The 25,986-nt window shown below is 43.6% G+C and overlaps 1 protein-coding gene across 1 annotated transcript in view; it reads left to right on the plus strand.

Moving 5' to 3' along the window:
• Nucleotides 1-427: 427 nt before the first annotated feature.
• LOC115102758 (endothelin receptor type B-like) overlaps nucleotides 428-25,986 on the plus strand; it is a 74,258-nt gene continuing 48,699 nt past the window's right edge. The window contains exons 1-2 of the mRNA XM_029623027.2: nucleotides 428-992; nucleotides 1,123-1,566. Of these exons, the coding sequence (XP_029478887.2) occupies nucleotides 1,126-1,566 (441 nt within the window). The 5' untranslated portion in view covers nucleotides 428-992; nucleotides 1,123-1,125. The remainder of the gene's footprint in view (nucleotides 993-1,122; nucleotides 1,567-25,986) is intronic.

The following is a 25,986-nucleotide window of genomic DNA, read 5'->3' on the forward strand; positions in this document are numbered from 1 at the left end:
TTACTCTCACCCAAACCGTGGCTAAGATAAATACAGGATGTTGAGCTCCATAACTCTTAGGTCAGGAGAAATCCAGGTAAGCCTAACCTTTTCAGCTGGTTTTTTAAAAGTTGGATGGAAGAATTCCTGTAAAATGGCACAAGGCTACTCTCCGAGAGGTCTTGCCCTGACTCCTGTCCCACGGTGACAAGATGCACCTCTTGTCACAGTCGTAACAGGGCACAATGTTCCGCGGTCATACAAATATGTTCTTCCCCTCACTTTATTGAACAATAAATACGTCTGAAGCAGCTTTCCAGCCTGCAGACACTAAGTTCTATCCACTGGTCTTTCTCTCTGAAGAAAGGGGAGGGGTCAAGTGGAGGCAGCTTTCCAGCCTGCAGACACTAAGTTCTATCCACTAGTCTTTCTCTCTGAAGAAAGGGGAGGGGTCAAGTGGAGGCAGCTTTCCAGCCTGCAGACACTAAGTTCTATCCACTGGTCTTTCTCTCTGAAGAAAGGGGAGGGGTCAAGTGGAGGCAGTAACCTGTGCTCAAGGACTTAAAGTTGTCCGACTGGGGTCTGCGCACGGAGCCAGTAGGGTAACGGGACCAGGAAAGGATAGAAGTCTGTACCATGAAATTGGAGCAATGACCAAAGACATTTTGATTCATTTTCTATAGCTTTATGGTCTATTTTACCTGTTGTTTGTCTCACTGAGATGTAACATCTATTTAAACTTTAGACCTAGCAGAGCACACATGCCATCAACTACCAGACAAGGATCAACATCAAAACATCATGTGGACGTGGGAAGAGAATTGATGCGTTTGGACAAGATGACCATGACATAAAATTGGAATATTTCTGTTTTTGTCCCGTAACCATTACTCCCCTTCTATATAAGTCGGGGAAGTCGTTTTCATCCGTTCTATTCTCAACTGGGAGAGTCGGCCTGCCAAAGAACACTGTTACTCAAGGCATCTTAAGAGAAGCATTTCTTCATCTTGCAGGTAAGAAAAGTGTTTTTTTTGTCTGACATTCACCTGCTCATGTCTCGTTACATTGAGCTCTTAGCTGCAATATTTTAGGCTGTGTTCCTTTTCTGAAATGATAGCCTAAAGATTTCATGTTTCCGAGCAGCCAATGAGAGATCCGGGATTGATTATGACGAAGACCTTGTTCATCTGTTTCCCGCTGGTTCTCCTGGCGGGACGTCTCCTCGTGGTCACCGGACAAGCCAACGAGCCCAACCAACCAGAAGCCCCGCCGTCCGCCACACAGACACCAGTCGTCTCTGGTAGAGAGAGCCTGGCGAGGTTCAACGCCAATGTCTCCGTACCTCGGCACATGCGGCCTTCACCGCCGATGTGCTTGGGGCCTACCGAGATCAGAGACACATTTAAGTACATCAACACTGTGGTGTCTTGTCTCGTGTTCATCGTCGGTATTATCGGGAACTTCACGCTCCTAAGAATCATCTACAAGAACAAGGGCATGCGCAATGGCCCCAATATTCTCATCGCCAGCCTGGCGCTGGGAGACCTGCTGCACATTGTGATCGATATTCCCATCAATGTGTACAAGGTGAGAACAATCAAGCACACGCCAACATTAAGATACACACGCGCATGCACCATGCGCACACACGCACGTCCACACAGTGGTCAAGTGGTACAGGGTGAGAAACAGGCTGTACTGTAATATTGGGTTCAAAATATTTTCTCTGTCCACGTATGTCTTACCCGGTCATACAATGGCATACGAATTGATGATGTAACTTTATCATACACCTCTGAAGGATGTGTAGTATTTACACGTCTTTATCTGAGACCATGTTGCTTGTTGCGCTATAACAACAAAGGAGAATTATTGACGTTGGTGGTTAGGGGAAATAATGAGAAAATGTAGCAGGTTAGGTGAATTGGGTGTAGTTTAGAGGAAGGGTTAAGGGAAGAGTTAGCTAAAATGCTACAGTTGTCCCCGATGCGACTCGAACATGCAACCTTTGGATTGCTAGACTGTCGTGGATTTACGCCCACCCATCCTCCCCGACCAACGCCCACCCATCCTCCCCGACCAACCTCCCTACTTTTGTTTCTGTCTCAAGTAACTACATCGTTAGTAGGTGTCATACACTGAGTGCACAAAACATTAAGGACACCTGCTCTTTTCGTGACATAGCTTTCACCTGGTCAGTCTATGATCCCTTATTGGTGTCACTGGTTAAATTCACTTCAATCAGTGTAGATGAAGGGGAGGAGACGGGTTAAAGAAGGATTTTTAAGCCTGGAGACAATTGAGACATGGATTGTGTATGTATGCCATTCAGAGGGTGAACGGGCAAGACAAAAGATTGAAGTGCCTTTTGAACAGGGTTTGGTAGTAGGTGCCAGTTGCTGTGGGGGGGGGGACAGGCTAAAGAAGGATTGTTAAGACATGGATTGTGTATGTGTGCCATTCAGAGGGTGAACGGGCAAGACAAAAGATTGAAGTGCCTTTGAACAGGGTTTGGTAGTAGGTGCCCCTTTTTCCTCCAAACATAACGATGGTCATTATGGCCAAACAGTTCTACTTTTGCATCATCAGACCTGAGGACATTTCTCCAAAAAGTACGATCTTTGTCCCCATGTGCAGTTGCAAACCATAGTCTGGCTTTTTTATCGCGGTTTTGGAGCAATGGCTTCTTCCTTGCTGAGGGGCCTTTCAGGTTATGTCAATATAGGACTCGTTTTACTGTAGATATAATTACTTTTGTACCTGCTTCCTCCAGCATCTTCACAAGGTCCTTTGCTGTTGTTCTGGGATTGATTTGCACTTTTCACACCAAAGTACGTTCATCTCTAGGAGACAGAGCGCGTCTCCTACCAGAGCGGTATGACGCTGTGTGGTCCAATGGTGTTTATACTTGCGTACTACAGTTTGTACACATAAACATGGAACGTTCAGGCATTTGGAAATTGCTCCCAAGGATGAACCAGACTTGTGGAGGTCTACAATTTTTTTCTCAGGTCTTGGCTGATTTCTTTAGATTTTCCCATGATGTCAAGCAAAGAGGCACTGAGTTTGAAGGTAGGCATTGAAATACATCCACAGGTACACCTCCAATTGACCCAAATTATGTCAATTAGCCTATCAGAAGCTTCTAAAGCCATGACATGATTTTCTGGAATTTTCCAAGCTGTTTAAAGTTACAGTGAACTTCTGACCCACTGGAATTGTGCTCACTCGGACTGGTTTGTGTCAAGAACTGCAACGGTGCTGGGTTTTCACGCTCAACAGTGTCCCGTGTGTATCGAGAATGGTCCAGCACCCAAATGACCAACATGACTCATTGGAGTCAACATGGGACAGCATCCCTGTGGAACGCTTTCCACACCTTGTAGATTGACCCACTGGAATTGTGATACAATGAATTATAAGTGAAATAATCTGTCTGTAAACAATTGTTGGAAAAAATACTTGTGTCATGCACAAAGTAGATGTCCTTACCGACTTGCCAAAACTATAGTTTGTTAACAAGAAATTCTCATTAATTTATATGCAAATGATAGTCTTATACTCAGCTGGCCCCTCCCCAGATTGTGTTAAACGCTCTACAACAAAGCTTTCTTAGTGTCCAACAAGCTTTCTCTATCCTTTACCTTGTTCTGAACACCTCCAAAACAAAGGTCATGAGGTTTGGTAAGAAGAATGCTCCTCTCCCCACAGGTGTGATTACTACCTCTGAGGGTTTAGAGCTTGAGGTAGTCACCTCATAAAAGTACTTGGGAGTATGGTTAGACGGTACACTGTCCTTCTCTCAGCACATATCAAAGCTGCAGGCTAAAGTAAAATCGAGACTTGGTTTCCTCTATCGTAATCGCTCTTCTTTCACCCCAGCTGCCAAACTAACCCTGATTCAGATGACCATCCTACCCATGCTAGATTACGGAGACATAATTTATAGATCAGCAGGTAAGGGTGCTCTTGTGTGAGTAGATGTTCTTTACCATTCGGCCATCAGATTTGCATTCAATGCTCCTTATAGGACACATCACTACACTCTATACTCTGTAAACTGGTCAACTCTGTTTACTCGTTGCAAGATCCATTGGTTGACGTTTATTTATAAAACCCTCTTAGGCCTCACTCCCCCCTATCTGAGATACCTACTGCAGCCCTCATCCTCCACATACAACATCTGTTCTGCCAGTCACATTCTGTTAAAGGTCCCCAAAGCAAACACATCCCTGGGTCGCTCCTCTTTTCAGTTCGCTGCAGCTAGCGACTGGAACGAGCTGCAACAAACACTCAAACTGGACAGTTTTATCCCAATCTCTTCATTCAAAGACTCAATCATGGACACTCTTACTGACAGTTGTGGCTGTTTTGTGTGATGTATTGTTGTCTCTACCTTCTTGCCCTTTGTGCTGTTGTCTGTGCCCAATAATGTTTGTACCATGTTTTGTGCTGCTACCATGTTGTGTTGCTACCATGCTGTTTTGTCATGTGTTGCTGCCTTGCTATGTTGTTGTCTTAGGTCTCTCTTTATGTAGTGTGTTTTTAATTTTTTAATTTATATTTTATTTTTAACCCCAGCCTCTGTCCCCGTAGGAGGCCTTTTGCCTTCAGGGAGGAAAACATTGTAAGTAAGAATTTGTTCTTAACTGACTTGCATAGCTACGTAAAATAATTAAAAATGTTGGAAGCACAGAATTGTCAAGAAAGTAATTGTATCACAGTAGCTATAGGTCTCTGTATCACAGTAGCTATAGGTCTCTGTATCACAGTAGCTATAGGTCTCTGTATCACAGTAGCTATAGGTCTCTGTATCACAGTAGCTATAGGTCTCTGTATCACAGTAGCTATAGGTCTCTGTATCACAGTAGCTATAGGTCTCTGTATCACAGTAACTAGGTCTCTGTAACACAGTAACTATAGGTCTCTGTATCACAGTAACTATAGGTCACTGTATCACAGTAGCTAAGTCTCTGTATCACAGTAGCTAAGTCTCTGTATCACAGTAGCTTAGTCTCTGTATCACAGTAGCTAAGTCACTGTATCACAGTAGCTAAGTCACTGTATCACAGTAGCTATAGGTCTCTGTATCACAGTAGCTAGGTCACTATCACAGTAGCTAGGTCACTGTATCACAGGAGCTATGGGTCTCTGTATCACAGTAGCTATAGGTCTCTGTATCACAGTAGCTAAGTCTCTGTATCACAGTAGCTAAGTCTCTGTATCACAGTAGCCAAGTCTCTGTATCACAGTAGCTAAGTCTCTGTATCACAGTAGCTATAGGTCTCTGTATCACAGTAGCTAGGTCACTGTATCACAGTAGCTAAGTCTCTGTATCACAGTAGCTAAGTCTCTGTATCAGAGTAGCTATAGGTCTCTGTATCACAGTAGCTAGGTCACTGTATCACAGTAGCTAGGTCTCTGTATCACAGTAGCTATAGGTCTCTGTATCACAGTAGCTAAGTCTCTGTATCACAGTAGCTAAGTCTCTGTATCACAGTAGCTAAGTCTCTGTATCACAGTGGCTATAGGTCTCTGTATCACAGTAGCTAGGTCTCTGTATCACAGTAGCTAAGACTCTGTATCACAGTAGCTATAGGTCTCTGTATCACAGTAGCTAGGTCACTGTATCACAGGAACTATAGGTCTCTGTCACAGTAGCTAGGTCAGTAGCTAGGTCACTGTATCACAGGAACTATGTCGCTGTATCACAGTAGCTATAGGTCTCTGTATCACAGTAGCTAAGGTCTCTGTATCACAGTAGCTATAGGTCTCTGTATCACAGTAGCTAGGTCACTATCACAGTAGCTAGGTCACTGTATCACAGGAGCTATAGGTCTCTGTATCACAGTAGCTAGGTCACTGTATCACAGGAGCTATGTCGCTGTATCACAGTAGCTATAGGTCTCTGTATCACAGTAGCTAAGTCTCTGTATAACAGTAGCTAAGTCTCTGTATAACAGTAGCTAAGTCTCTGTATCACAGTAGCTAAGTCTCTGTATCACAGTAGCTATAGGTCTCTGTATTACAGTAGCTATATGTCTCTGTATCACAATAGCTATATGTCTCTGTATCACAGTAGCTATAGGTCTCTGTATCACAGTAGCTATTGGTCTCTGTATCACAGTAGCTATAGGTCTCTGTATTACATCACAGTAGCTAAGTCTCTGTATCACAGTAGCTATAGGTATCTGTATCACAGTAGCTATAGGTATCTGTATCACAGTAGCTATAGGTCTCTGTATCACAGTAGCTATTGGTCTCTGTATCACAGTAGCTATAGGTCTCTGTATCACAGTAGCTATAGGTCTCTGTATTACAGTAACTATAGGTCTCTGTATCACAGTAGCTATAGGTCTCTGTATCACAGTAGCTATATAGGTCTCTGTATCACAGTAGCTATAGGTTTCTGTATCACAGTAGCTATAGGTATCTGTATCACAGTAGCTATAGGTCTCTGTATCACAGTACCTATAGGTCTCTGTATTACAGTAGCTATAGGTCTCTGTATCACAGTAGCTATAGGTCTCTGTATCACAGTAGCTAAGTCTCTGTATCACAGTAGCTAAGTCTCTGTATCACAGTAACTAGGTCTCTGTATCACAGTAGCTATAGTTCTCTGTATCACAGTAGCTATAGGTCTCTGTATTACAGTAGATATAGGTCTCTGTATCACAGTAACTATAGGTCTCTGTATCACAGTAGCTATAGGTCTCTGTATCACAGTAGCTATAGGTCTCTGTATCACAGTAACTAGGTCTCTGTAACACAGTAACTATAGGTCTCTGTATCACAGTAACTATAGGTCACTGTATCACAGTAGCTAAGTCTCTGTATCACAGTAGCTAAGTCTCTGTATCACAGTAGCTTAGTCTCTGTATCACAGTAGCTAAGTCACTGTATCACAGTAGCTAAGTCACTGTATCACAGTAGCTAAGTCACTGTATCACAGTAGCTATAGGTCTCTGTATCACAGTAGCTAGGTCACTATCACAGTAGCTAGGTCACTGTATCACAGGAGCTATGGGTCTCTGTATCACAGTAGCTATAGGTCTCTGTATCACAGTAGCTAAGTCTCTGTATCACAGTAGCTAAGTCTCTGTATCACAGTAGCCAAGTCTCTGCATCACAGTAGCTAAGTCTCTGTATCACAGTAGCTATAGGTCTCTGTATCACAGTAGCTAGGTCACTGTATCACAGTAGCTAAGTCTCTGTATCACAGTAGCTAAGTCTCTGTATCAGAGTAGCTATAGGTCTCTGTATCACAGTAGCTAGGTCACTGTATCACAGTAGCTAGGTCTCTGTATCACAGTAGCTATAGGTCTCTGTATCACAGTAGCTAAGTCTCTGTATCACAGTAGCTAAGTCTCTGTATCACAGTAGCTAAGTCTCTGTATCACAGTGGCTATAGGTCTCTGTATCACAGTAGCTAGGTCTCTGTATCACAGTAGCTAAGACTCTGTATCACAGTAGCTATAGGTCTCTGTATCACAGTAGCTAGGTCACTGTATCACAGGAACTATAGGTCTCTGTATCACAGTAGCTAGGTCACTGTATCACAGGAACTATGTCGCTGTATCACAGTAGCTATAGGTCTCTGTATCACAGTAGCTAAGTCTCTGTATCACAGTAGCTAAGTCTCTGTATCACAGTAGCTAGGTCACTATCACAGTAGCTAGGTCACTGTATCACAGGAGCTATAGGTCTCTGTATCACAGTAGCTAGGTCACTGTATCACAGGAGCTATGTCGCTGTATCACAGTAGCTATAGGTCTCTGTATCACAGTAGCTAAGTCTCTGTATAACAGTAGCTAAGTCTCTGTATCACAGTAGCTAAGTCTCTGTATCACAGTAGCTATAGGTCTCTGTATCACAGTAGCTAGGTCACTGTATCACAGTAGCTAGGTCTCTGTATCACAGTAGTTATAGGTCTCTGTATCACAGTAAAATAGGTCTCTGTATCACAGTAACTATAGGTCTCTGTATCACAGTAACTATATGTCTCTGTATCACAGTAGCTATAGGTCTCTGTATCACAGTAACTATAGGTCTCTGTATCACAGTAGCTATAGGTCTCTGTATTACAGTAGCTATATGTCTCTGTATCACAATAGCTATATGTCTCTGTATCACAGTAGCTATAGGTCTCTGTATCACAGTAGCTATTGGTCTCTGTATCACAGTAGCTATAGGTCTCTGTATCACAGTAGCTAAGTCTCTGTATCACAGTAGCTATAGGTATCTGTATCACAGTAGCTATAGGTATCTGTATCACAGTAGCTATAGGTCTCTGTATCACAGTAGCTATTGGTCTCTGTATCACAGTAGCTATAGGTCTCTGTATCACAGTAGCTATAGGTCTCTGTATTACAGTAACTATAGGTCTCTGTATCACAGTAGCTATAGGTCTCTGTATCACAGTAGCTATATAGGTCTCTGTATCACAGTAGCTATAGGTTTCTGTATCACAGTAGCTATAGGTATCTGTATCACAGTAGCTATAGGTCTCTGTATCACAGTACCTATAGGTCTCTGTATTACAGTAGCTATAGGTCTCTGTATCACAGTAGCTATAGGTCTCTGTATCACAGTAGCTAAGTCTCTGTATCACAGTAGCTAAGTCTCTGTATCACAGTAACTAGGTCTCTGTATCACAGTAGCTATAGTTCTCTGTATCACAGTAGCTATAGGTCTCTGTATTACAGTAGATATAGGTCTCTGTATCACAGTAACTATAGGTCTCTGTATCACAGTAGCTATAGGTCTCTGTATCACAGTAGCTATAGGTCTCTGTATCACAGTAACTAGGTCTCTGTAACACAGTAACTATAGTTCTCTGTAACACAGTAACTATAGGTCTCTGTATCACAGTAACTATAGGTCTCTGTATCACAGTAGCTATAGGTCTCTGTATCACAGTAACTATAGGTCTCTGTATCACAGTAACTATAGGTCTCTGTATCACGGTAACTATGTCTCTGTATCACAGTAACTATAGGTCACTGTATCACAGTAGCTATAGGTCACTGTATAACAGTAGCTATAGGTCTCTGTATCACAGTAACTATAGGTTTCTGTATCACGGTAACTATATGTCTCTGTATCACAGTATCTATAGGTCACTATATCACAGTAGCTATAGGTCACTGTATAACAGTAGCTATAGGTCTCTGTATCACAGTAGCTATAGGTCTCTGTATCACAGGAGCTATAGGTCTCTGTATCACAGGAGCTATAGGTCTCTGTATCACAGTCGCTAGGTCACTGTATCACAGGAGCTATGTCGCTGTATCACAGCAGCTATAGGTCTCTGTATCACAGTAGCTAAGTCTCTGTATCACAGTAGCTATAGGTCTCTGTATCACAGTAGCTAGGTCACTATCACAGTAGCTAGGTCACTGTATCACAGGAGGTATAGGTCTCTGTATCACAGTAGCTAGGTCACTGTATCACAGTAGCTAGGTCACTGTATCACAGTAGCTAGGTCTCTGTATCACAGTAGCTATAGGTCTCTGTATCACAGTAAAATAGGTCTCTGTATCACAGTAGCTATAGGTCTCTGTATTACAGTAGATATAGGTCTCTGTATCACAGTAACTATAGGTCTCTGTATCACAGTAGCTATAGGTCTCTGTATTACAGTAGCTATAGGTCTCTGTATCACAGTAGCTATAGGTCTCTGTATCACAGTAACTAGGTCTCTGTAACACAGTAACTATAGTTCTCTGTAACACAGTAACTATAGGTCTCTGTATCACAGTAACTATAGGTCTCTGTATCACAGTAGCTATAGGTCTCTGTATCACAGTAGCTATAGGTCTCTGTATCACAGTAGCTATAGGTCTCTGTATCACAGTAACTATAGGTCTCTGTATCACAGTAACTATAGGTCTCTGTATCACGGTAACTATATGTCTCTGTATCACAGTAACTATAGGTCACTGTATCACAGTAGCTATAGGTCACTGTATAACAGTAGCTATAGGTCTCTGTATCACAGTAGCTATAGGTCTCTGTATCACAGGAGCTATAGGTCTCTGTATCACAGTAGCTAGGTCACTGTATCACAGGAGCTATGTCGCTGTATCACAGCAGCTATAGGTCTCTGTATCACAGTAGCTAAGTCTCTGTATCACAGTAGCTAAGTCTCTGTATCACAGTAGCTATAGGTCTCTGTATCACAGTAGCTAGGTCACTATCACAGTAGCTAGGTCACTGTATCACAGGAGGTATAGGTCTCTGTATCACAGTAGCTAGGTCTCTGTATCACAGGAGCTATGTCGCTGTATCACAGTAGCTATAGGTCTCTGTATCACAGTAGCTAAGTCTCTGTATCACAGTAGCTAAGTCTCTGTATCACAGTAGCTAAGTCTCTGTATCACAGTAGCTAAGTCACTGTATCACAGTAGCTAAGTCTCTGTATCACAGTAACTATAGGTCTCTGTATCACAGTAGCTATAGGTCTCTGTATCACAGTAGCTATAGGTCTCTGTATCAAAGTAGCTATAGGTCTCTGTATCACAGTAACTATAGGTCTCTGTATCACAGTAACTATAGGTCTCTGTATCACGGTAACTATATGTCTCTGTATCACTGTAACTATAGGTCACTGTATCACAGTAGCTATAGGTCACTGTATAACAGTAGCTATAGGTCTCTGTATCACAGTAACTATATGTCTCTGTATCACAGTAACTATAGGTCACTGTATCACAGTAGCTAGGTCACTGTATCACAGGAGCTATAGGTCTCTGTATCACAGTAGCTAAGTCTCTGTATCACAGTAGCTAAGTCTCTGTATCACAGTAGCTAAGTCACTGTATCACAGTAGCTATAGGTCTCTGTATCACAGTAGCTAGGTCACTGTATCACAGTAGCTATAGGTCTCTGTATCACAGTAGCTATAGGTCTCTGTATCACAGTAGCTAAGTCTCTGTATCACAGTAGCTAAGTCTCTGTATCACAGTAGCTAAGTCTCTGTATCACAGTAGCTAAGTCTCTGTATCACAGTAGCTAAGTCTCTGTATCACAGTAGCTAAGTCACTGTATCACAGTAGCTAAGTCTCTGTATCAGAGTAGCTATAGGTCTCTGTATCACAGTAAAATAGGTCTCTGTATCACAGTAGCTATGTCTCTGTATCACAGTAACTATAGGTCACTGTATCACAGTAGCTATAGGTCACTGTATAACAGTAGCTATAGGTCTCTGTATCACAGTAACTATAGGTTTCTGTATCACGGTAACTATATGTCTCTGTATCACAGTATCTATAGGTCACTATATCACAGTAGCTATAGGTCACTGTATAACAGTAGCTATAGGTCTCTGTATCACAGTAGCTATAGGTCTCTGTATCACAGGAGCTATAGGTCTCTGTATCACAGTAGCTAGGTCTCTGTATCACAGTAGCTAAGTCTCTGTATCACAGTAAAATAGGTCTCTGTATCACAGTAGCTATAGGTCTCTGTATCACAGTAGCTATGTCTCTGTATCACAGTAACTATAGGTCACTGTATCACAGTAGCTATAGGTCACTGTATCACAGTAGCTAGGTCACTGTATCACAGGAGCTATAGGTCTCTGTATCACAGTAGCTAAGTCTCTGTATCACAGTAGCTAAGTCTCTGTATCACAGTAGCTAAGTCTCTGTATCACAGTAGCTAAGTCACTGTATCACAGTAGCTAAGTCTCTGTATCAGAGTAGCTATAGGTCTCTGTATCACAGTAAAATAGGTCTCTGTATCACAGTAGCTATAGGTCTCTGTATCACAGTAGCTAAGTCTCTGTATCACAGTAGCTAAGTCTCTGTATCACAGTAGCTAAGTCTCTGTATCACAGTAGCTAAGTCTCTGTATCACAGTAGCTAAGTCACTGTATCACAGTAGCTAAGTCTCTGTATCAGAGTAGCTATAGGTCTCTGTATCACAGTAGCTAGGTCAATGTATCACAGTAGCTAGGTCTCTTTATCACAGTAGCTATAGGTCTCTGTATCACAGTAAAATAGGTCTCTGTATCACAGTAATTATAGGTCTCTGTATCACAGTAACTATAGGTCTCTGTATCACAGTAACTATAGGTCTCTGTATCACGGTAACTATATGTCTCTGTATCACAGTAACTATAGGTCACTGTATCACAGTAGCTATAGGTCACTGTATAACAGTAGCTATAGGTCTCTGTATCACAGTAACTATATGTCTCTGTATCACAGTAACTATAGGTCACTGTATCACAGTAGCTAGGTCACTGTATCACAGGAGCTATAGGTCTCTGTATCACAGTAGCTAAGTCTCTGTATCACAGTAGCTAAGTCTCTGTATCACAGTAGCTAAGTCTCTGTATCACAGTAGCTAAGTCACTGTATCACAGTAGCTAAGTCTCTGTATCAGAGTAGCTATAGGTCTCTGTATCACAGTAAAATAGGTCTCTGTATCACAGTAATTATAGGTCTCTGTATCACAGTAACTATAGCTCTCTGTATCACAGTAGCTATAGGTCTCTGTATCACAATAACTATAGGTCTCTGTATCACAGTAGCTATAGGTCTCTGGATCACAGTAACTATAGGTCTCTGTATCACAGTAACTATAGGTCTCTGTATCACAGTAACTATAGGTCTCTGTATCACAGTAACTATAGGTCTCTGTATCACAGTAGCTATAGGTCTCTGTATCACAGTAGCTATAGGTCTCTGTATCACAGTAGCTATAGGTCTCTGTATCACAGTAACTATAGGTCTCTGTATCACAGTAGCTATAGGTCTCTGTATCACAGTCGCTATATGTCTCTGTATCACAGTAGCTATAGGTCTCTGTATCACAGTAGCTATAGGTCTCTGTATCACAGTAGCTATTGGTCTCTGTATCACAGTAGCTATTGGTCTCTGTATCACAGTAGCTATAGGCCCCTGTATCACAGTAGCTAAGTCTCTGTAACACAGTAACTAGGTCTCTGTATCACAGTAGCTATAGGTCTCTGTATCACAGTAGCTAGGTCACTGTATCACAGGAGCTAGGTCTCTGTATCACAGTAGCTATAGGCATCTGTATCACATTAACTATAGGTCTCTGTATCACAGTAACTATAGGTCTCTGTATCACAGTAGCTATAGGTCTCTGTATCACAGTAACTACAGGTCTCTGTATCACAGTAGCTATAGGTCTCTGTATCACAGTCGCTATATGTCTCTGTATCACAGTAGCTATAGGTCTCTGTATCACAGTAGCTATAGGTCTCTGTATCACAGTAGCTATTGGTCTCTGTATCACAGTAGCTATTGGTCTCTGTATCACAGTAGCTATTGGTCTCTGTATCACAGTAGCTATAGGCCCCTGTATCACAGTAGCTAAGTCTCTGTAACACAGTAACTAGGTCTCTGTATCACAGTAGCTATAGGTCTCTGTATCACAGTAGCTAGGTCACTGTATCACAGGAGCTAGGTCTCTGTATCACAGTAGCTATAGGCATCTGTATCACATTAACTATAGGTCTCTGTATCACAGTAACTATAGGTCTCTGTATCACAGTAGCTATAGGTCTCTGTATCACAGTAACTATAGGTCTCTGTATCACAGTAGCTATAGGTCTCTGTATCACAGTCGCTATATGTCTCTGTATCACAGTAGCTATAGGTCTCTGTATCACAGTAGCTATAGGTCTCTGTATCACAGTAGCTATTGGTCTCTGTATCACAGTAACTATAGGTCTCTGTATCACAGTAGCTATAGGCCCCTGTATCACAGTAGCTAAGTCTCTGTAACACAGTAACTAGGTCTCTGTATCACAGTAGCTATAGGTCTCTGTATCACAGTAGCTAGGTCACTGTATCACAGGAGCTAGGTCTCTGTATCACAGTAGCTATAGGCATCTGTATCACATTAACTATAGGTCTCTGTATCACAGTAACTATAGGTCTCTGTATCACAGTAGCTAAGTCTCTGTATCACAGTAGCTAAGACTCTGTATCACAGTAGCTATAGGTCTCTGTATCAAAGTAGCTAGGTCACTGTATCACAGGAGCTATAGGTCTCTGTATCACAGTAGCTAGGTCACTGTATCACAGGAGCTATGTCGCTGTATCACAGTAGCTAAGTCTCTGTATCACAGTAGCTAAGTCTCTGTATCACAGTAGCTAAGTCTCTGTATCACAGTAGCTATAGGTCTCTGTATCACAGTAGCTAAGTCTCTGTTTCACAGTAGCTAAGTCTCTGTATCACAGTAGCTAAGTCACTGTATCACAGTAGCTAAGTCTCTGTATCACAGTAGCTATAGGTCTCTGTATCACAGTAGCTAGGTCACTATCACAGTAGCTAGGTCACTGTATCACAGGAGCTATGGGTCTCTGTATCACAGTAGCTAGTTCACTGTATCACAGGAGCTATGTCGCTGTATCACAGTAGCTATAGGTCTCTGTATCACAGTAGCTAAGTCTCTGTATCACAGTAGCTAAGTCTCTGTATCACAGTAGCTAGGTCACTGTATCACAGTAGCTAGGTCTCTGTATCACAGTAGCTATAGGTCTCTGTATCACAGTAAAATAGGTCTCTGTATCACAGTAACTATAGGTCTCTGTATCACAGTAGCTAGGTCACTGTATCACAGTAGCTATGTCGCTGTATCACAGTAGCTATAGGTCTCTGTATCACAGTAGCTAAGTCTCTGTATCACAGTAGCTAAGTCTCTGTATCACAGTAGCTAAGTCTCTGTATCACAGTGGCTATAGGTCTCTGTATCACAGTAGCTAGGTCTCTGTATCACAGTAGCTAAGACTCTGTATCACAGTAGCTATAGGTCTCTGTATCACAGAAGCATCTCTGCATGTCTCAGACATGTATCACAGTAGCTGAACCTCGGCAAGACGGAGCTGCTCTTCCTCCAGTAGCTAAGGACTGCCCATTCCATGATCTCGCCATCACGGTTGACAACTCCATCTGTGTCACTCTATAGGTCTCCCAGAGCGCTAAGAACCTTGGCGTGAGTCCTGTATCACAGACAACACCCTGGTCTCGTTCTCAACTAACATCAAGGCGGTCTCTTATCACAGTAGGTTCATGCTCTACAACATCCAGTAGCAGAGTAGGTCTCTGTACACAGAAGCAGCTATAGGTCCTAATCCAGGCACTTGTCATCTCCCGTCTGGATTACTGCAACTAGCGCTGTTGGCTGGGCTCCCTGCCTGTGCCATTAATCCCCTACAACTCATCCAGAACGCCGCAGCCCGTCTGGTGTTCAACCTTCCCAAGTTCTATCACGTCACCCCGCTCCTCCGCTCTCTCCACTGGCTTCCAGTTGAAGCTCGCATCCGCTACAAGACCATGGTCTTGCCTAGCTAGGAGCTGTGAGGGGAACAGTCAGTACCTCCAGGCTCTGATCAGGTCTCTGTATCACAAACAAGGGCACTGCGTTCATCCACCTCTGGCCTGCTCGCCTCCCTACCACTGAGGAAGTAGCAGTTCACCTTAAGCAGCCCAGTCAAAAGCTGCTCTGGCCCCCAATGGTGGAACAAACTCTCACGACGGGGACAGCGGAGTCAATCACCATCCTATCCGGAGACACCTGAAACCCCAGGTCTTTCAGGAATACCTAGGTGATTGATAAAGTAATCCTTCTCACCCCCCTTAAAAGATTTAGATGCACTATTGTAAAGTGGCTGTTCCACTGGATGTCTTAAGGTGAACGCACCAATTTGTAAGTCGCTCTGGATAAGAGCGTCTGCTAAATGACTTAAATGTAATGTAATGTAAAGCTAGGTCACTGTATCACAGGAGCTATAGGTCTCTGTATCACAGTAGCTAAGTCACTGTATCACAGGAACTATGTCGCTGTATCACAGTAGCTATAGGTCTCTGTATCACAGTAGCTAAGTCTCTGTATCACAGTAGCTAAGTCTCTGTATCACAGTAGCTATAGGTCTCTGTATCACAGTAGCTAGGTCACTGTATCACAGTAGCTAGGTCTCTGTATCACAGTAGCTATAGGTCTCTGTATCACAGTAAAATAGGTCTCTGTATCACAGTAACTATAGGTCTCTGTATCACAGTAGCTATAGGTCTCTGTATCACAGTAACTATAGGTCTCTGTATCACAGTAGCTATAGGCCCCTGTATCACAGTAGCTAAGTCTCTGTAACACAGTAACTAGGTCTCTGTATCACAGTAGCTATAGGTCTCTGTATCACAGTAGCTAGGTCACTGTATCACAGGAGCTAGGTCTCTGTATCACAGTAGCTAAGTCTCTGTATCACAGTAGCTATAGGTATCTGTATCACAGTAGCTATAGGTATCTGTATCACAGTAGCTATAGGTCTCTGTATCACAGTAGCTATTGGTCTCTGTATCACAGTAGCTATAGGTCTCTGTATCACAGTAGCTAAGTCTCTGTAACACAGTAACTAGGTCTCCGTATCACAGTAGCTATAGGTCTCTGTATCACAGTAGCTAGGTCACTGTATCACAGGAGCTAGGTCTCTGTATCACAGTAGCTATAGGTCTCTGTATCACAGTAACTATAGGTCTCTGTATCACAGTAGCTATAGGTATCTGTATCACAGTAGCTATAGGTATCTGTATCACAGTAGCTATAGGTCTCTGTATCACAGTAGCTATAGGTCTCTGTATCACAGTAACTATAGGTCTCTGTATCACAGTAGCTATTGGTCTCTGTATCACAGTAACTATAGGTATCTGTATCACAGTAGCTATAGGTCTCTGTATCACAGTAGCTATATGTCTCTGTATCACAGTAGCTATAGGTCTCTGTATTACAGTAACTATAGGTATCTGTATCACAGTAGCTATATAGGTCTCTGTATCACAGTAGCTATAGGTCTCTGTATCACAGTAACTATAGGTCTCTGTATCACAGTAGCTATAGGTCTCTGTATCACAGTAGCTATAGGTATCTGTATCACAGTAGCTATAGGTCTCTGTATCACAGTACCTATAGGTCTCTGTATTACAGTAGCTATAGGTCTCTGTATCACAGTAGCTATAGGTCTCTGTATCACAGTAGCTAAGTCTCTGTATCACAGTAGCTAAGTCTCTGTATCACAGTAACTAGGTCTCTGTATCACAGTAGCTATAGTTCTCTGTATCACAGTAGCTATAGGTCTCTATTACAGTAGATATAGGTCTCTGTATCACAGTAACTATAGGTCTCTGTATCACAGTAGCTATAGGTCTCTGTATTACAGTAGCTATAGGTCTCTGTATCACAGTAGCTATAGGTCTCTGTATCACAGTAACTAGGTCTCTGTAACACAGTAACTATAGTTCTCTGTAACACAGTAACTATAGGTCTCTGTATCACAGTAGCTATAGGTCTCTGTATCACAGTAGCTATAGGTCTCTGTATCACAGTAGCTATAGGTCTCTGTATCACAGTAACTATAGGTCTCTGTATCACAGTAACTATAGGTCTCTGTATCACAGTAACTATAGGTCACTGTATCACAGTAGCTATAGGTCACTGTATAACAGTAGCTATAGGTCTCTGTATTACAGTAACTATAGGTTTCTGTATCACGGTAACTATATGTCTCTGTATCACAGTAACTATAGGTCACTATATCACAGTAGCTATAGGTCACTGTATAACAGTAGCTATAGGTCTCTGTATCACAGTAGCTATAGGTCTCTGTATCACAGCAGCTATAGGTCTCTGTATCACAGTAGCTAAGTCTCTGTATCACAGTAGCTAAGTCTCTGTATCACAGTAGCTATAGGTCTCTGTATCACAGTAGCTAGGTCACTATCACAGTAGCTAGGTCACTGTATCACAGGAGCTATGGGTCTCTGTATCACAGTAGCTAGGTCTCTGTATCACAGGAGCTATGTCGCTGTATCACAGTAGCTATAGGTCTCTGTATCACAGTAGCTAAGTCTCTGTATCACAGTAGCTAAGTCTCTGTATCACAGTAGCTAAGTCACTGTATCACAGTAGCTATAGGTCTCTGTATCACAGTAGCTAGGTCACTGTATCACAGTAGCTAGGTCTCTGTATCACAGTAGCTATAGGTATCTGTATCACAGTAAAATAGGTCTCTGTATCACAGTAGCTATAGGTCTCTGTATTACAGTAGATATAGGTCTCTGTATCACAGTAACTATAGGTCTCTGTATCACAGTAGCTATAGGTCTCTGTATTACAGTAGCTATAGGTCTCTGTATCACAGTAGCTATAGGTCTCTGTATCACAGTAACTAGGTCTCTGTAACACAGTAACTATAGTTCTCTGTAACACAGTAACTATATGTCTCTGTATCACAGTAACTATAGGTCACTGTATCACAGTATCTATAGGTCACTGTATAACAGTAGCTATAGGTCTCTGTATCACAGTAACTATAGGTTTCTGTATCACGGTAACTATATGTCTCTGTATCACAGTAACTATAGGTCACTGTATCACAGTAGCTATAGGTCACTGTATAACAGTAGCTATAGTTCTCTGTATCACAGTAGCTATAGGTCTCTGTATCACAGTAGCTAAGTCTCTGTATCACAGTAGCTAAGTCTCTGTATCACAGTAGCTATAGGTCTCTGTATCACAGTAGCTATTGGTCTCTGTATCACAGTAGCTATTGGTCTCTGTATCACAGTAGCTATTGGTCTCTGTATCACAGTAGCTATAGGCCCCTGTATCACAGTAGCTAACTCTCTGTAACACAGTAACTAGGTCTCTGTATCACAGGAGCTATAGGTATCTGTATCACAGTAGCTATAGGCATCTGTATCACATTAACTATAGGTCTCTGTATCACAGTAACTATAGGTCTCTGTATCACAGTAACTATAGGTCACTGTATCACAGTAACTATAGGTCACTGTATCACAGTAGCTATAGGCATCTGTATCACAGTAACTATAGGTCTCTGTATCACAGTAGCTAGGTCTCTGTATCACAGTAGCTAAGACTCTGTATCACAGTAGCTATAGGTCTCTGTATCAAAGTAGCTAGGTCACTGTATCACAGGAGCTATAGGTCTCTGTATCACAGTAGCTAGGTCACGGTATCACAGGAGCTATGTCGCTGTATCACAGTAGCTATAGGTCTCTGTATCACAGTAGCTAAGTCTCTGTATCACAGTAGCTAAGTCTCTGTATCACAGTAGCTATAGGTCTCTGTATCACAGTAGCTAAGTCTCTGTTTCACAGTAGCTAAGTCTCTGTATCACAGTAGCTAAGTCTCTGTATCACAGTAGCTATAGGTCTCTGTATCACAGTAGATAGGTCACTGTATCACAGTAGCTAGGTCTCTGTATCACAGTAGCTATAGGTCTCTGTATCACAGTAAAATAGGTCACTGTATCACAGTGGCTATAAGTCTCTGTATCACAGTAGCTAAGTCACTGTATCACAGTAGCTAAGTCTCTGTATCAGAGTAGCTATAGGTCTGTATCACAGTAGCTAGGTCACTGTATCACAGTAGCTAGGTCTCTGTATCACAGTAACTATAGGTATCTGTATCACAGTAACTATAGGTCTCTGTATTTACATTTACATTTACATTTAAGTCATTTAGCAGACGCTCTTATCCAGAGCGACTTACAAATTGGTGCATTCACCTTATGACATCCAGTGGAACAGTAGTGCATCTAAATCTTTTAAGGGGGAGGGGGGGTGAGAGGGATTACTTTATCCTATCCTAGGTATTCCTTAAAGAGGTGGGGTTTCAGGTGTCTCCGGAAGGTGGTGATTGACTCCGCTGTCCTGGCGTCGTGAGGGAGTTTGTTCCACCATTGGGGGGCCAGAGCAGCGAACAGTTTTGACTGGGCTGAGCGGGAACTGTACTTCCTCAGTGGTAGGGAGGCGAGCAGGCCAGAGGTGGATGAACGCAGTGCCCTTGTTTGGGTGTAGGGCCTGATCAGAGCCTGGAGGTACTGAGGTGCCGTTCCCCTCACAGCTCCGTAGGCAAGCACCATGGTCTTGTAGCGGATGCGAGCTTCAACTGGAAGCCAGTGGAGGGAGCGGAGGAGCGGGGTGACGTGAGAGAACTTGGGAAGGTTGAACACCAGACGGGCTGCGGCGTTCTGGATGAGTTGTAGGGGTTTAATGGCACAGGCAGGGAGCCCAGCCAACAGCGAGTTGCAGTAATCCAGACGGGAGATGACAAGTGCCTGGATTAGGACCTGCGCCGCTTCCTGTGTGAGGCAGGGTCGTACTCTGCGGATGTTGTAGAGCATGAACCTACAGGAACGGGCCACCGCCTTGATGTTAGTTGAGAACGACAGGGTGTTGTCCAGGATCACGCCAAGGTTCTTAGCGCTCTGGGAGGAGGACACAATGGAGTTGTCAACCGTGATGGCGAGATCATGGAACGGGCAGTCCTTCCCCGGGAGGAAGAGCAGCTCCGTCTTGCCGAGGTTCAGCTTGAGGTGGTGATCCGTCATCCACACGGATATGTCTGCCAGACATGCAGAGATGCGATTCGCCACCTGGTCATCAGAAGGGGGAAAGGAGAAGATTAATTGTGTGTCGTCTGCATAGCAATGATAGGAGAGACCATGTGAGGTTATGACAGAGCCAAGTGACTTGGTGTATAGCGAGAATAGGAGAGGGCCTAGAACAGAGCCCTGGGGACACCAGTGGTGAGAGCACGTGGTGTGAAGACGGATTCTCGCCACGCCACCTGGTAGGAGCGACCTGTCAGGTAGGACGCAATCCAAGCGTGGGCCGCGCCGGAGATGCCCAACTCGGAGAGGGTGGAGAGGAGGATCTGATGGTTCACAGTATCGAAGGCAGCCGATAGGTCTAGAAGGATGAGAGCAGAGGAGAGAGAGTTAGCTTTAGCAGTGCGGAGCGCCTCCGTGATACAGAGAAGAGCAGTCTCAGTTGAATGACTAGTCTTGAAACCTGACTGATTTGGATCAAGAAGGTCATTCTGAGAGAGATAGCGGGAGAGCTGGCCAAGGACGGCACGTTCAAGAGTTTTGGAGAGAAAAGAAAGAAGGGATACTGGTCTGTAGTTGTTGACATCGGAGGGATCGAGTGTAGGTTTTTTCAGAAGGGGTGCAACTCTCGCTCTCTTGAAGACGGAGGGGACGTAGCCAGCGGTCAGGGATGAGTTGATGAGCGAGGTGAGGTAAGGGAGAAGGTCTCCGGAAATGGTCTGGAGAAGAGAGGAGGGGATAGGGTCAAGCGGGCAGGTTGTTGGGCGGCCGGCCGTCACAAGACGCGAGATTTCATCTGGAGAGAGAGGGGAGAAAGAGGTCAGAGCACAGGGTAGGGCAGTGTGAGCAGAACCAGCGGTGTCGTTTGACTTAGCAAACGAGGATCGGATGTCGTCGACCTTCTTTTCAAAATGGTTGACGAAGTCATCTGCAGAGAGGGAGGAGGGGGAGGGGGAGGAGGATTCAGGAGGGAGGAGAAGGTTGCAAAGAGCTTCCTAGGGTTAGAGGCAGATGCTTGGAATTTAGAGTGGTAGAAAGTGGCTTTAGCAGCAGAGAGAAAGGGGAAAATGTAGAGAGGAGGGAGTGAAAAGATGTCAGGTCCGCAGGGAGGCGAGTTTTCCTCCATTTCCGCTCGGCTGCCCGGAGCCCTGTTCTGTGAGCTCGCAATGAGTCGTCGAGCCACGGAGCGGGAGGGGAGGACCGAGCCGGCCTGGAGGATAGGGGACATAGAGAGTCAAAGGATGCAGAAAGGGAGGAGAGGAGGGTTGAGGAGGCAGAATCAGGAGATAGGTTGGGGAAGGTTTGAGCAGAGGGAAGAGATGATAGGATGGAAGAGGAGAGAGTAGCGGGGGGAGAGAGAGCGAAGGTTGGGACGGCGCGATACCATCCGAGTAGGGGCAGTGTGGGAAGTGTTGGATGAGAGCGAGAGGGAAAAGGATACAAGGTAGTGGTCGGAGACTTGGAGGGGAGTTGCAACGAGGTTAGTGGAAGAACAGCATCTAGTAAAGATGAGGTCGAGCGTATTTCCTGCCTTGTGAGTAGGGGGAAGGTGAGAGGGTGAGGTCAAAAGAGGAGAGGAGTGGAAAGAAGGAGGCAGAGAGGAATGAGTCAAAGGTAGGCGTGGGGAGGTTAAAGTCGCCCAGAACTGTGAGAGGTGAGCCGTCCTCAGGAAAGGAGCTTATCAAGGCATCAAGCTCATTGATGAACTCTCCGAGGGAACCTGGAGGGCGATAAATGATAAGGATGTTAAGCTTGAAAGGGCTGGTAACTGTGACAGCATGGAATTCAAAGGAGGCGATAGACAGATGGGTAAGGGGAGAAAGAGAGAATGACCACTTGGGAGAGATGAGGATCCCGGTGCCACCACCCCGCTGACCAGAAGCTCTCGGGGTGTGCGAGAACACGTGGGCAGACGAAGAGAGAGCAGTAGGAGTAGCAGTGTTGTCTGTGGTGATCCATGTTTCCGTCAGTGCCAAGAAGTCGAGGGACTGAGGGAGACATAGGCGGAGATGAACTCTGCCTTGTTGGCCGCAGATCGGCAGTTCCAGAGGCTACCGGAGACCTGGAACTCCACGTGGGTCGTGCGCGCTGGGACCACCAGATTAGGGTGGTCGCGGCCACGCGGTGTGGAGCGTTTGTATGGTCTGTGCAGAGAGGAGAGAACAGGGATAGACAGACACATAGTTGACAGGCTACACAAGAGGCTACGCTAATGCAAAGGAGATTGGAATGACAAGTGGACTACACGTCACGAGTGTTCAGAAAGTTAAGCTACGTAGCAAGAATCTTATTGACTAAAATGATTAAAATGATACAGTACTGCTGAAGTAGGCTAGCTGGCAGAGGCTGCGTTGTTGACTATGTAGGCTAGCTGGCATTGGCTGCGTTGTTGACACTACACTAATCAAGTCGTTCCGTTGAGTGTAATAGTTTCTACTGTGCTGCTATTCGGGGCTAGCTGGCTAGCTAGCAGTGTTGATTACGTTACGTTGCTAAAAGAACGACAATAGCTGGCTAGCTAACCTAGGAAATCGCTCTAGACTACACAATTATCTTTGATACAAAGACGGCTATGTAGCTAGCTATGTAGCTAGCTACGATCAAACAAATCAAGCCGTTGTACTGTAATGAAATGAAATGAAAAATGTGATACTACCTGTGGAGCGAAGCGAAATGCGACCGGATTGTTGAGTGCAGAAGTTCTGTTCGCTAGACGTTGGCTAGCTGTTGGCTAGCTAGCAGAGTCTCCTATGTTAAGGACGACATAAAACTACACACTCTAAACTACACAATTATCTTGGGTACGAAGACAGCAAAGACAACTATGTAGCTAGCTAACACTACACTAATCAAGTCGTTCAGTTGAGTGTAATAGTTGTGCTGCTAATCGGTAGACGGTGGACTAGCTAACGGTGGACGTTAGCTAGCTGGCTAGCTGCAGGGCAGTGTAGACTGCGTTAGGACGACGAAATACGATAATTACGCAATTATCTATGATACAAAGACGGCTATGTAGCTAGCTAAGAAGAAATTGCTAAGATTAGACAAATCAAACCGTTGTACTATAATGAAATGTAATGAAATGTAATACTACCTGCGGTAGTTACCGTCTCTGTATCACGGTAACTATAGGTCTCTGTATCACGGTAACTATATGTCTCTGTATCACGGTAACTATAGGTCACTGTATCACTAGGTCTCTGTATCACAGTAGCTATAGTCTGTAGCTATAGGTCACAGTATAGGTCTCGGTAACTATAGGTCTCTGTATGTATCTATAGGTCTCTGTATCACAGTAGCTATAGGTCACTGTATAACAGTAGCTATAGGTCTCTGTATCACAGTAGCTATAGGTCTCTGTATCACAGGTAGCTATAGGTCTCTGTATCACAGTAGCTATAGGTCACTGTATCACAGTAGCTAGGTCTCTGTATCACAGTAACTATAGGTCTCTGTATCTGTACAGTAACTATAGGTCTCTGTATCACAGTAGCTATAGGTCTCTGTATCACAGTAGCTATCAGGTCTCTGTATCACAGTAGCTATAGGTCTCTGTATCACAGTAGCTATAGGACTGTATCACAGTAGCTATAGGTCTCTGTATCACAGGAGCTATAGGTCTCTGTATCACAGTAGCTAGGTCACTGTATCACAGGAGCTATGTCGCTGTATCACAGCAGCTATAGGTCTCTGTATCACAGTAGCTAAGTCTCTGTATCACAGTAGCTAAGTCTCTGTATCACAGTAGCTATAGGTCTCTGTATCACAATAGCTAGGTCACTATCACAGTAGCTAGGTCACTGTATCACAGGAGCTATAGGTCTCTGTATCACAGTAGCTAGGTCACTGTATCACAGGAGCTATGTCGCTGTATGACAGTAGCTATAGGTCTCTGTATCACAGTAGCTAAGTCTCTGTATCACAGTAGCTAAGTCTCTGTATCACAGTAGCTAAGTCACTGTATCACAATAGCTAAGTCTCTGTATCACAGTAGCTATAGGTCTCTGTATCACAGTAGCTAGGTCTCTGTATCACAGTAGCTATAGGTCTCTGTATCACAGTAAAATAGGTATCTGTATCACAGTAGCTATAGGTCTCTGTATCACAGTAGCTAAGTCTCTGTATCACAGTAACTATAGGTCTCTGTATCACAGTAGCTATAGGTCTCTGTATCACAGTAACTATAGGTCTCTGTATCACAGTAGCTATAGGTCTCTGTATCACAGTAGCTATAGGTCTCTGTATCACAGTAGCTATAGGTCTCTGTATCACAGTAGCTATAGGTCTCTGTATCACAGTAGCTATAGGTCTGTATCACAGTAGCTATAGGTCTCTGTATCACAGTAGCTATAGGTCTCTGTATCACAGTAGCTATAGGTCTCTGTATCACAGTAGCTAGGTCACTGTCACAGGAGTATGTCACTGTATCACAGTAGCTATAGGTCTCTGTATCACAGTAGCTAAGTCTCTGTATCACAGTAGCTAAGTCTCTCACAGTAGCTATAGGTCTCTGTATCACAGTAGCTAGGTCACTATCACAGTAGCTAGGTCTCTGTATCACAGGAGCTATAGGTCTCTGTATCACAGTAGCTAGGTAGTCTCTGTATCACAGTAGCTATAGGTCTCTGTATCACAGTAGCTAAGTCTCACTGTATCACAGTAGCTAGGTCTCTGTATCACAGTAGCTATAGGTCTCTGTATCACAGTAAAATAGGTCTCTGTATCACAGTAGCTATAGGTCTCTGTATTACAGTAGATAGCTAGGTCTCTGTATCACAGTAGCTATAGGTCTCTGTATCACAGTAGCTATAGGTCTCTGTACAGTAGCTATAGGTCTCTGTATCACAGTAGCTATAGGTCTCTGTATCACAGTAGCTATAGGTCTCTGTATCACAGTAAGCTAGGTCTCTGTATCACAGTAACTATAGGTCTCTGTATCACAGTAACTATAGGTCTCTGTATCACAGTAACTATAGGTCTCTGTATCACAGTAGCTATAGGTCTCTGTATCACAGTAGCTATAGGTCTCTGTATCACAGTAACTATAGGTTTCTGTATCATGTTAACTATATGTCTCTGTATCACAGTAGCTATAGGTCTCTGTATCACAGTAACTAGGTCTCTGTATCACAGGAGCTATGTCGCTGTATCACAGTAGCTATAGGTCTCTGTATCACAGTAGCTAAGTCTCTGTATCACAGTAGCTAAGTCTCTGTATCACAGTAGCTAAGTCTCTGTATCACAGTAGCTAGGTCACTGTATCACAGTAGCTATAGGTCTCTGTATCACAGTAGCTATAGGTCTCTGTATCACAGTAGCTAGGTCTCTGTATCACAGTAGCTATAGGTCTCTGTATCACAGTAAAATAGGTATCTGTATCACAGTAGCTATAGGTCTCTGTATCACAGTAGCTAAGTCTCTGTATCACAGTAGCTAAGTCACTGTATCACAGTAGCTAAGTCTCTGTATCAGAGTAGCTATAGGTCTCTGTATCACAGTAGCTAGGTCACTGTATCACAGTAGCTAGGTCTCTGTATCACAGTAAAATAGGTCTCTGTATCACAGTAACTATAGGTCTCTGTATCACAGTAACTATAGGTCTCTGTATCACAGTAGC

This window comes from Oncorhynchus nerka, linkage group LG20, assembly GCF_034236695.1.
Source record: "Oncorhynchus nerka isolate Pitt River linkage group LG20, Oner_Uvic_2.0, whole genome shotgun sequence".
In the NCBI taxonomy this organism is placed as follows: Eukaryota; Metazoa; Chordata; class Actinopteri; order Salmoniformes; family Salmonidae; genus Oncorhynchus; species Oncorhynchus nerka.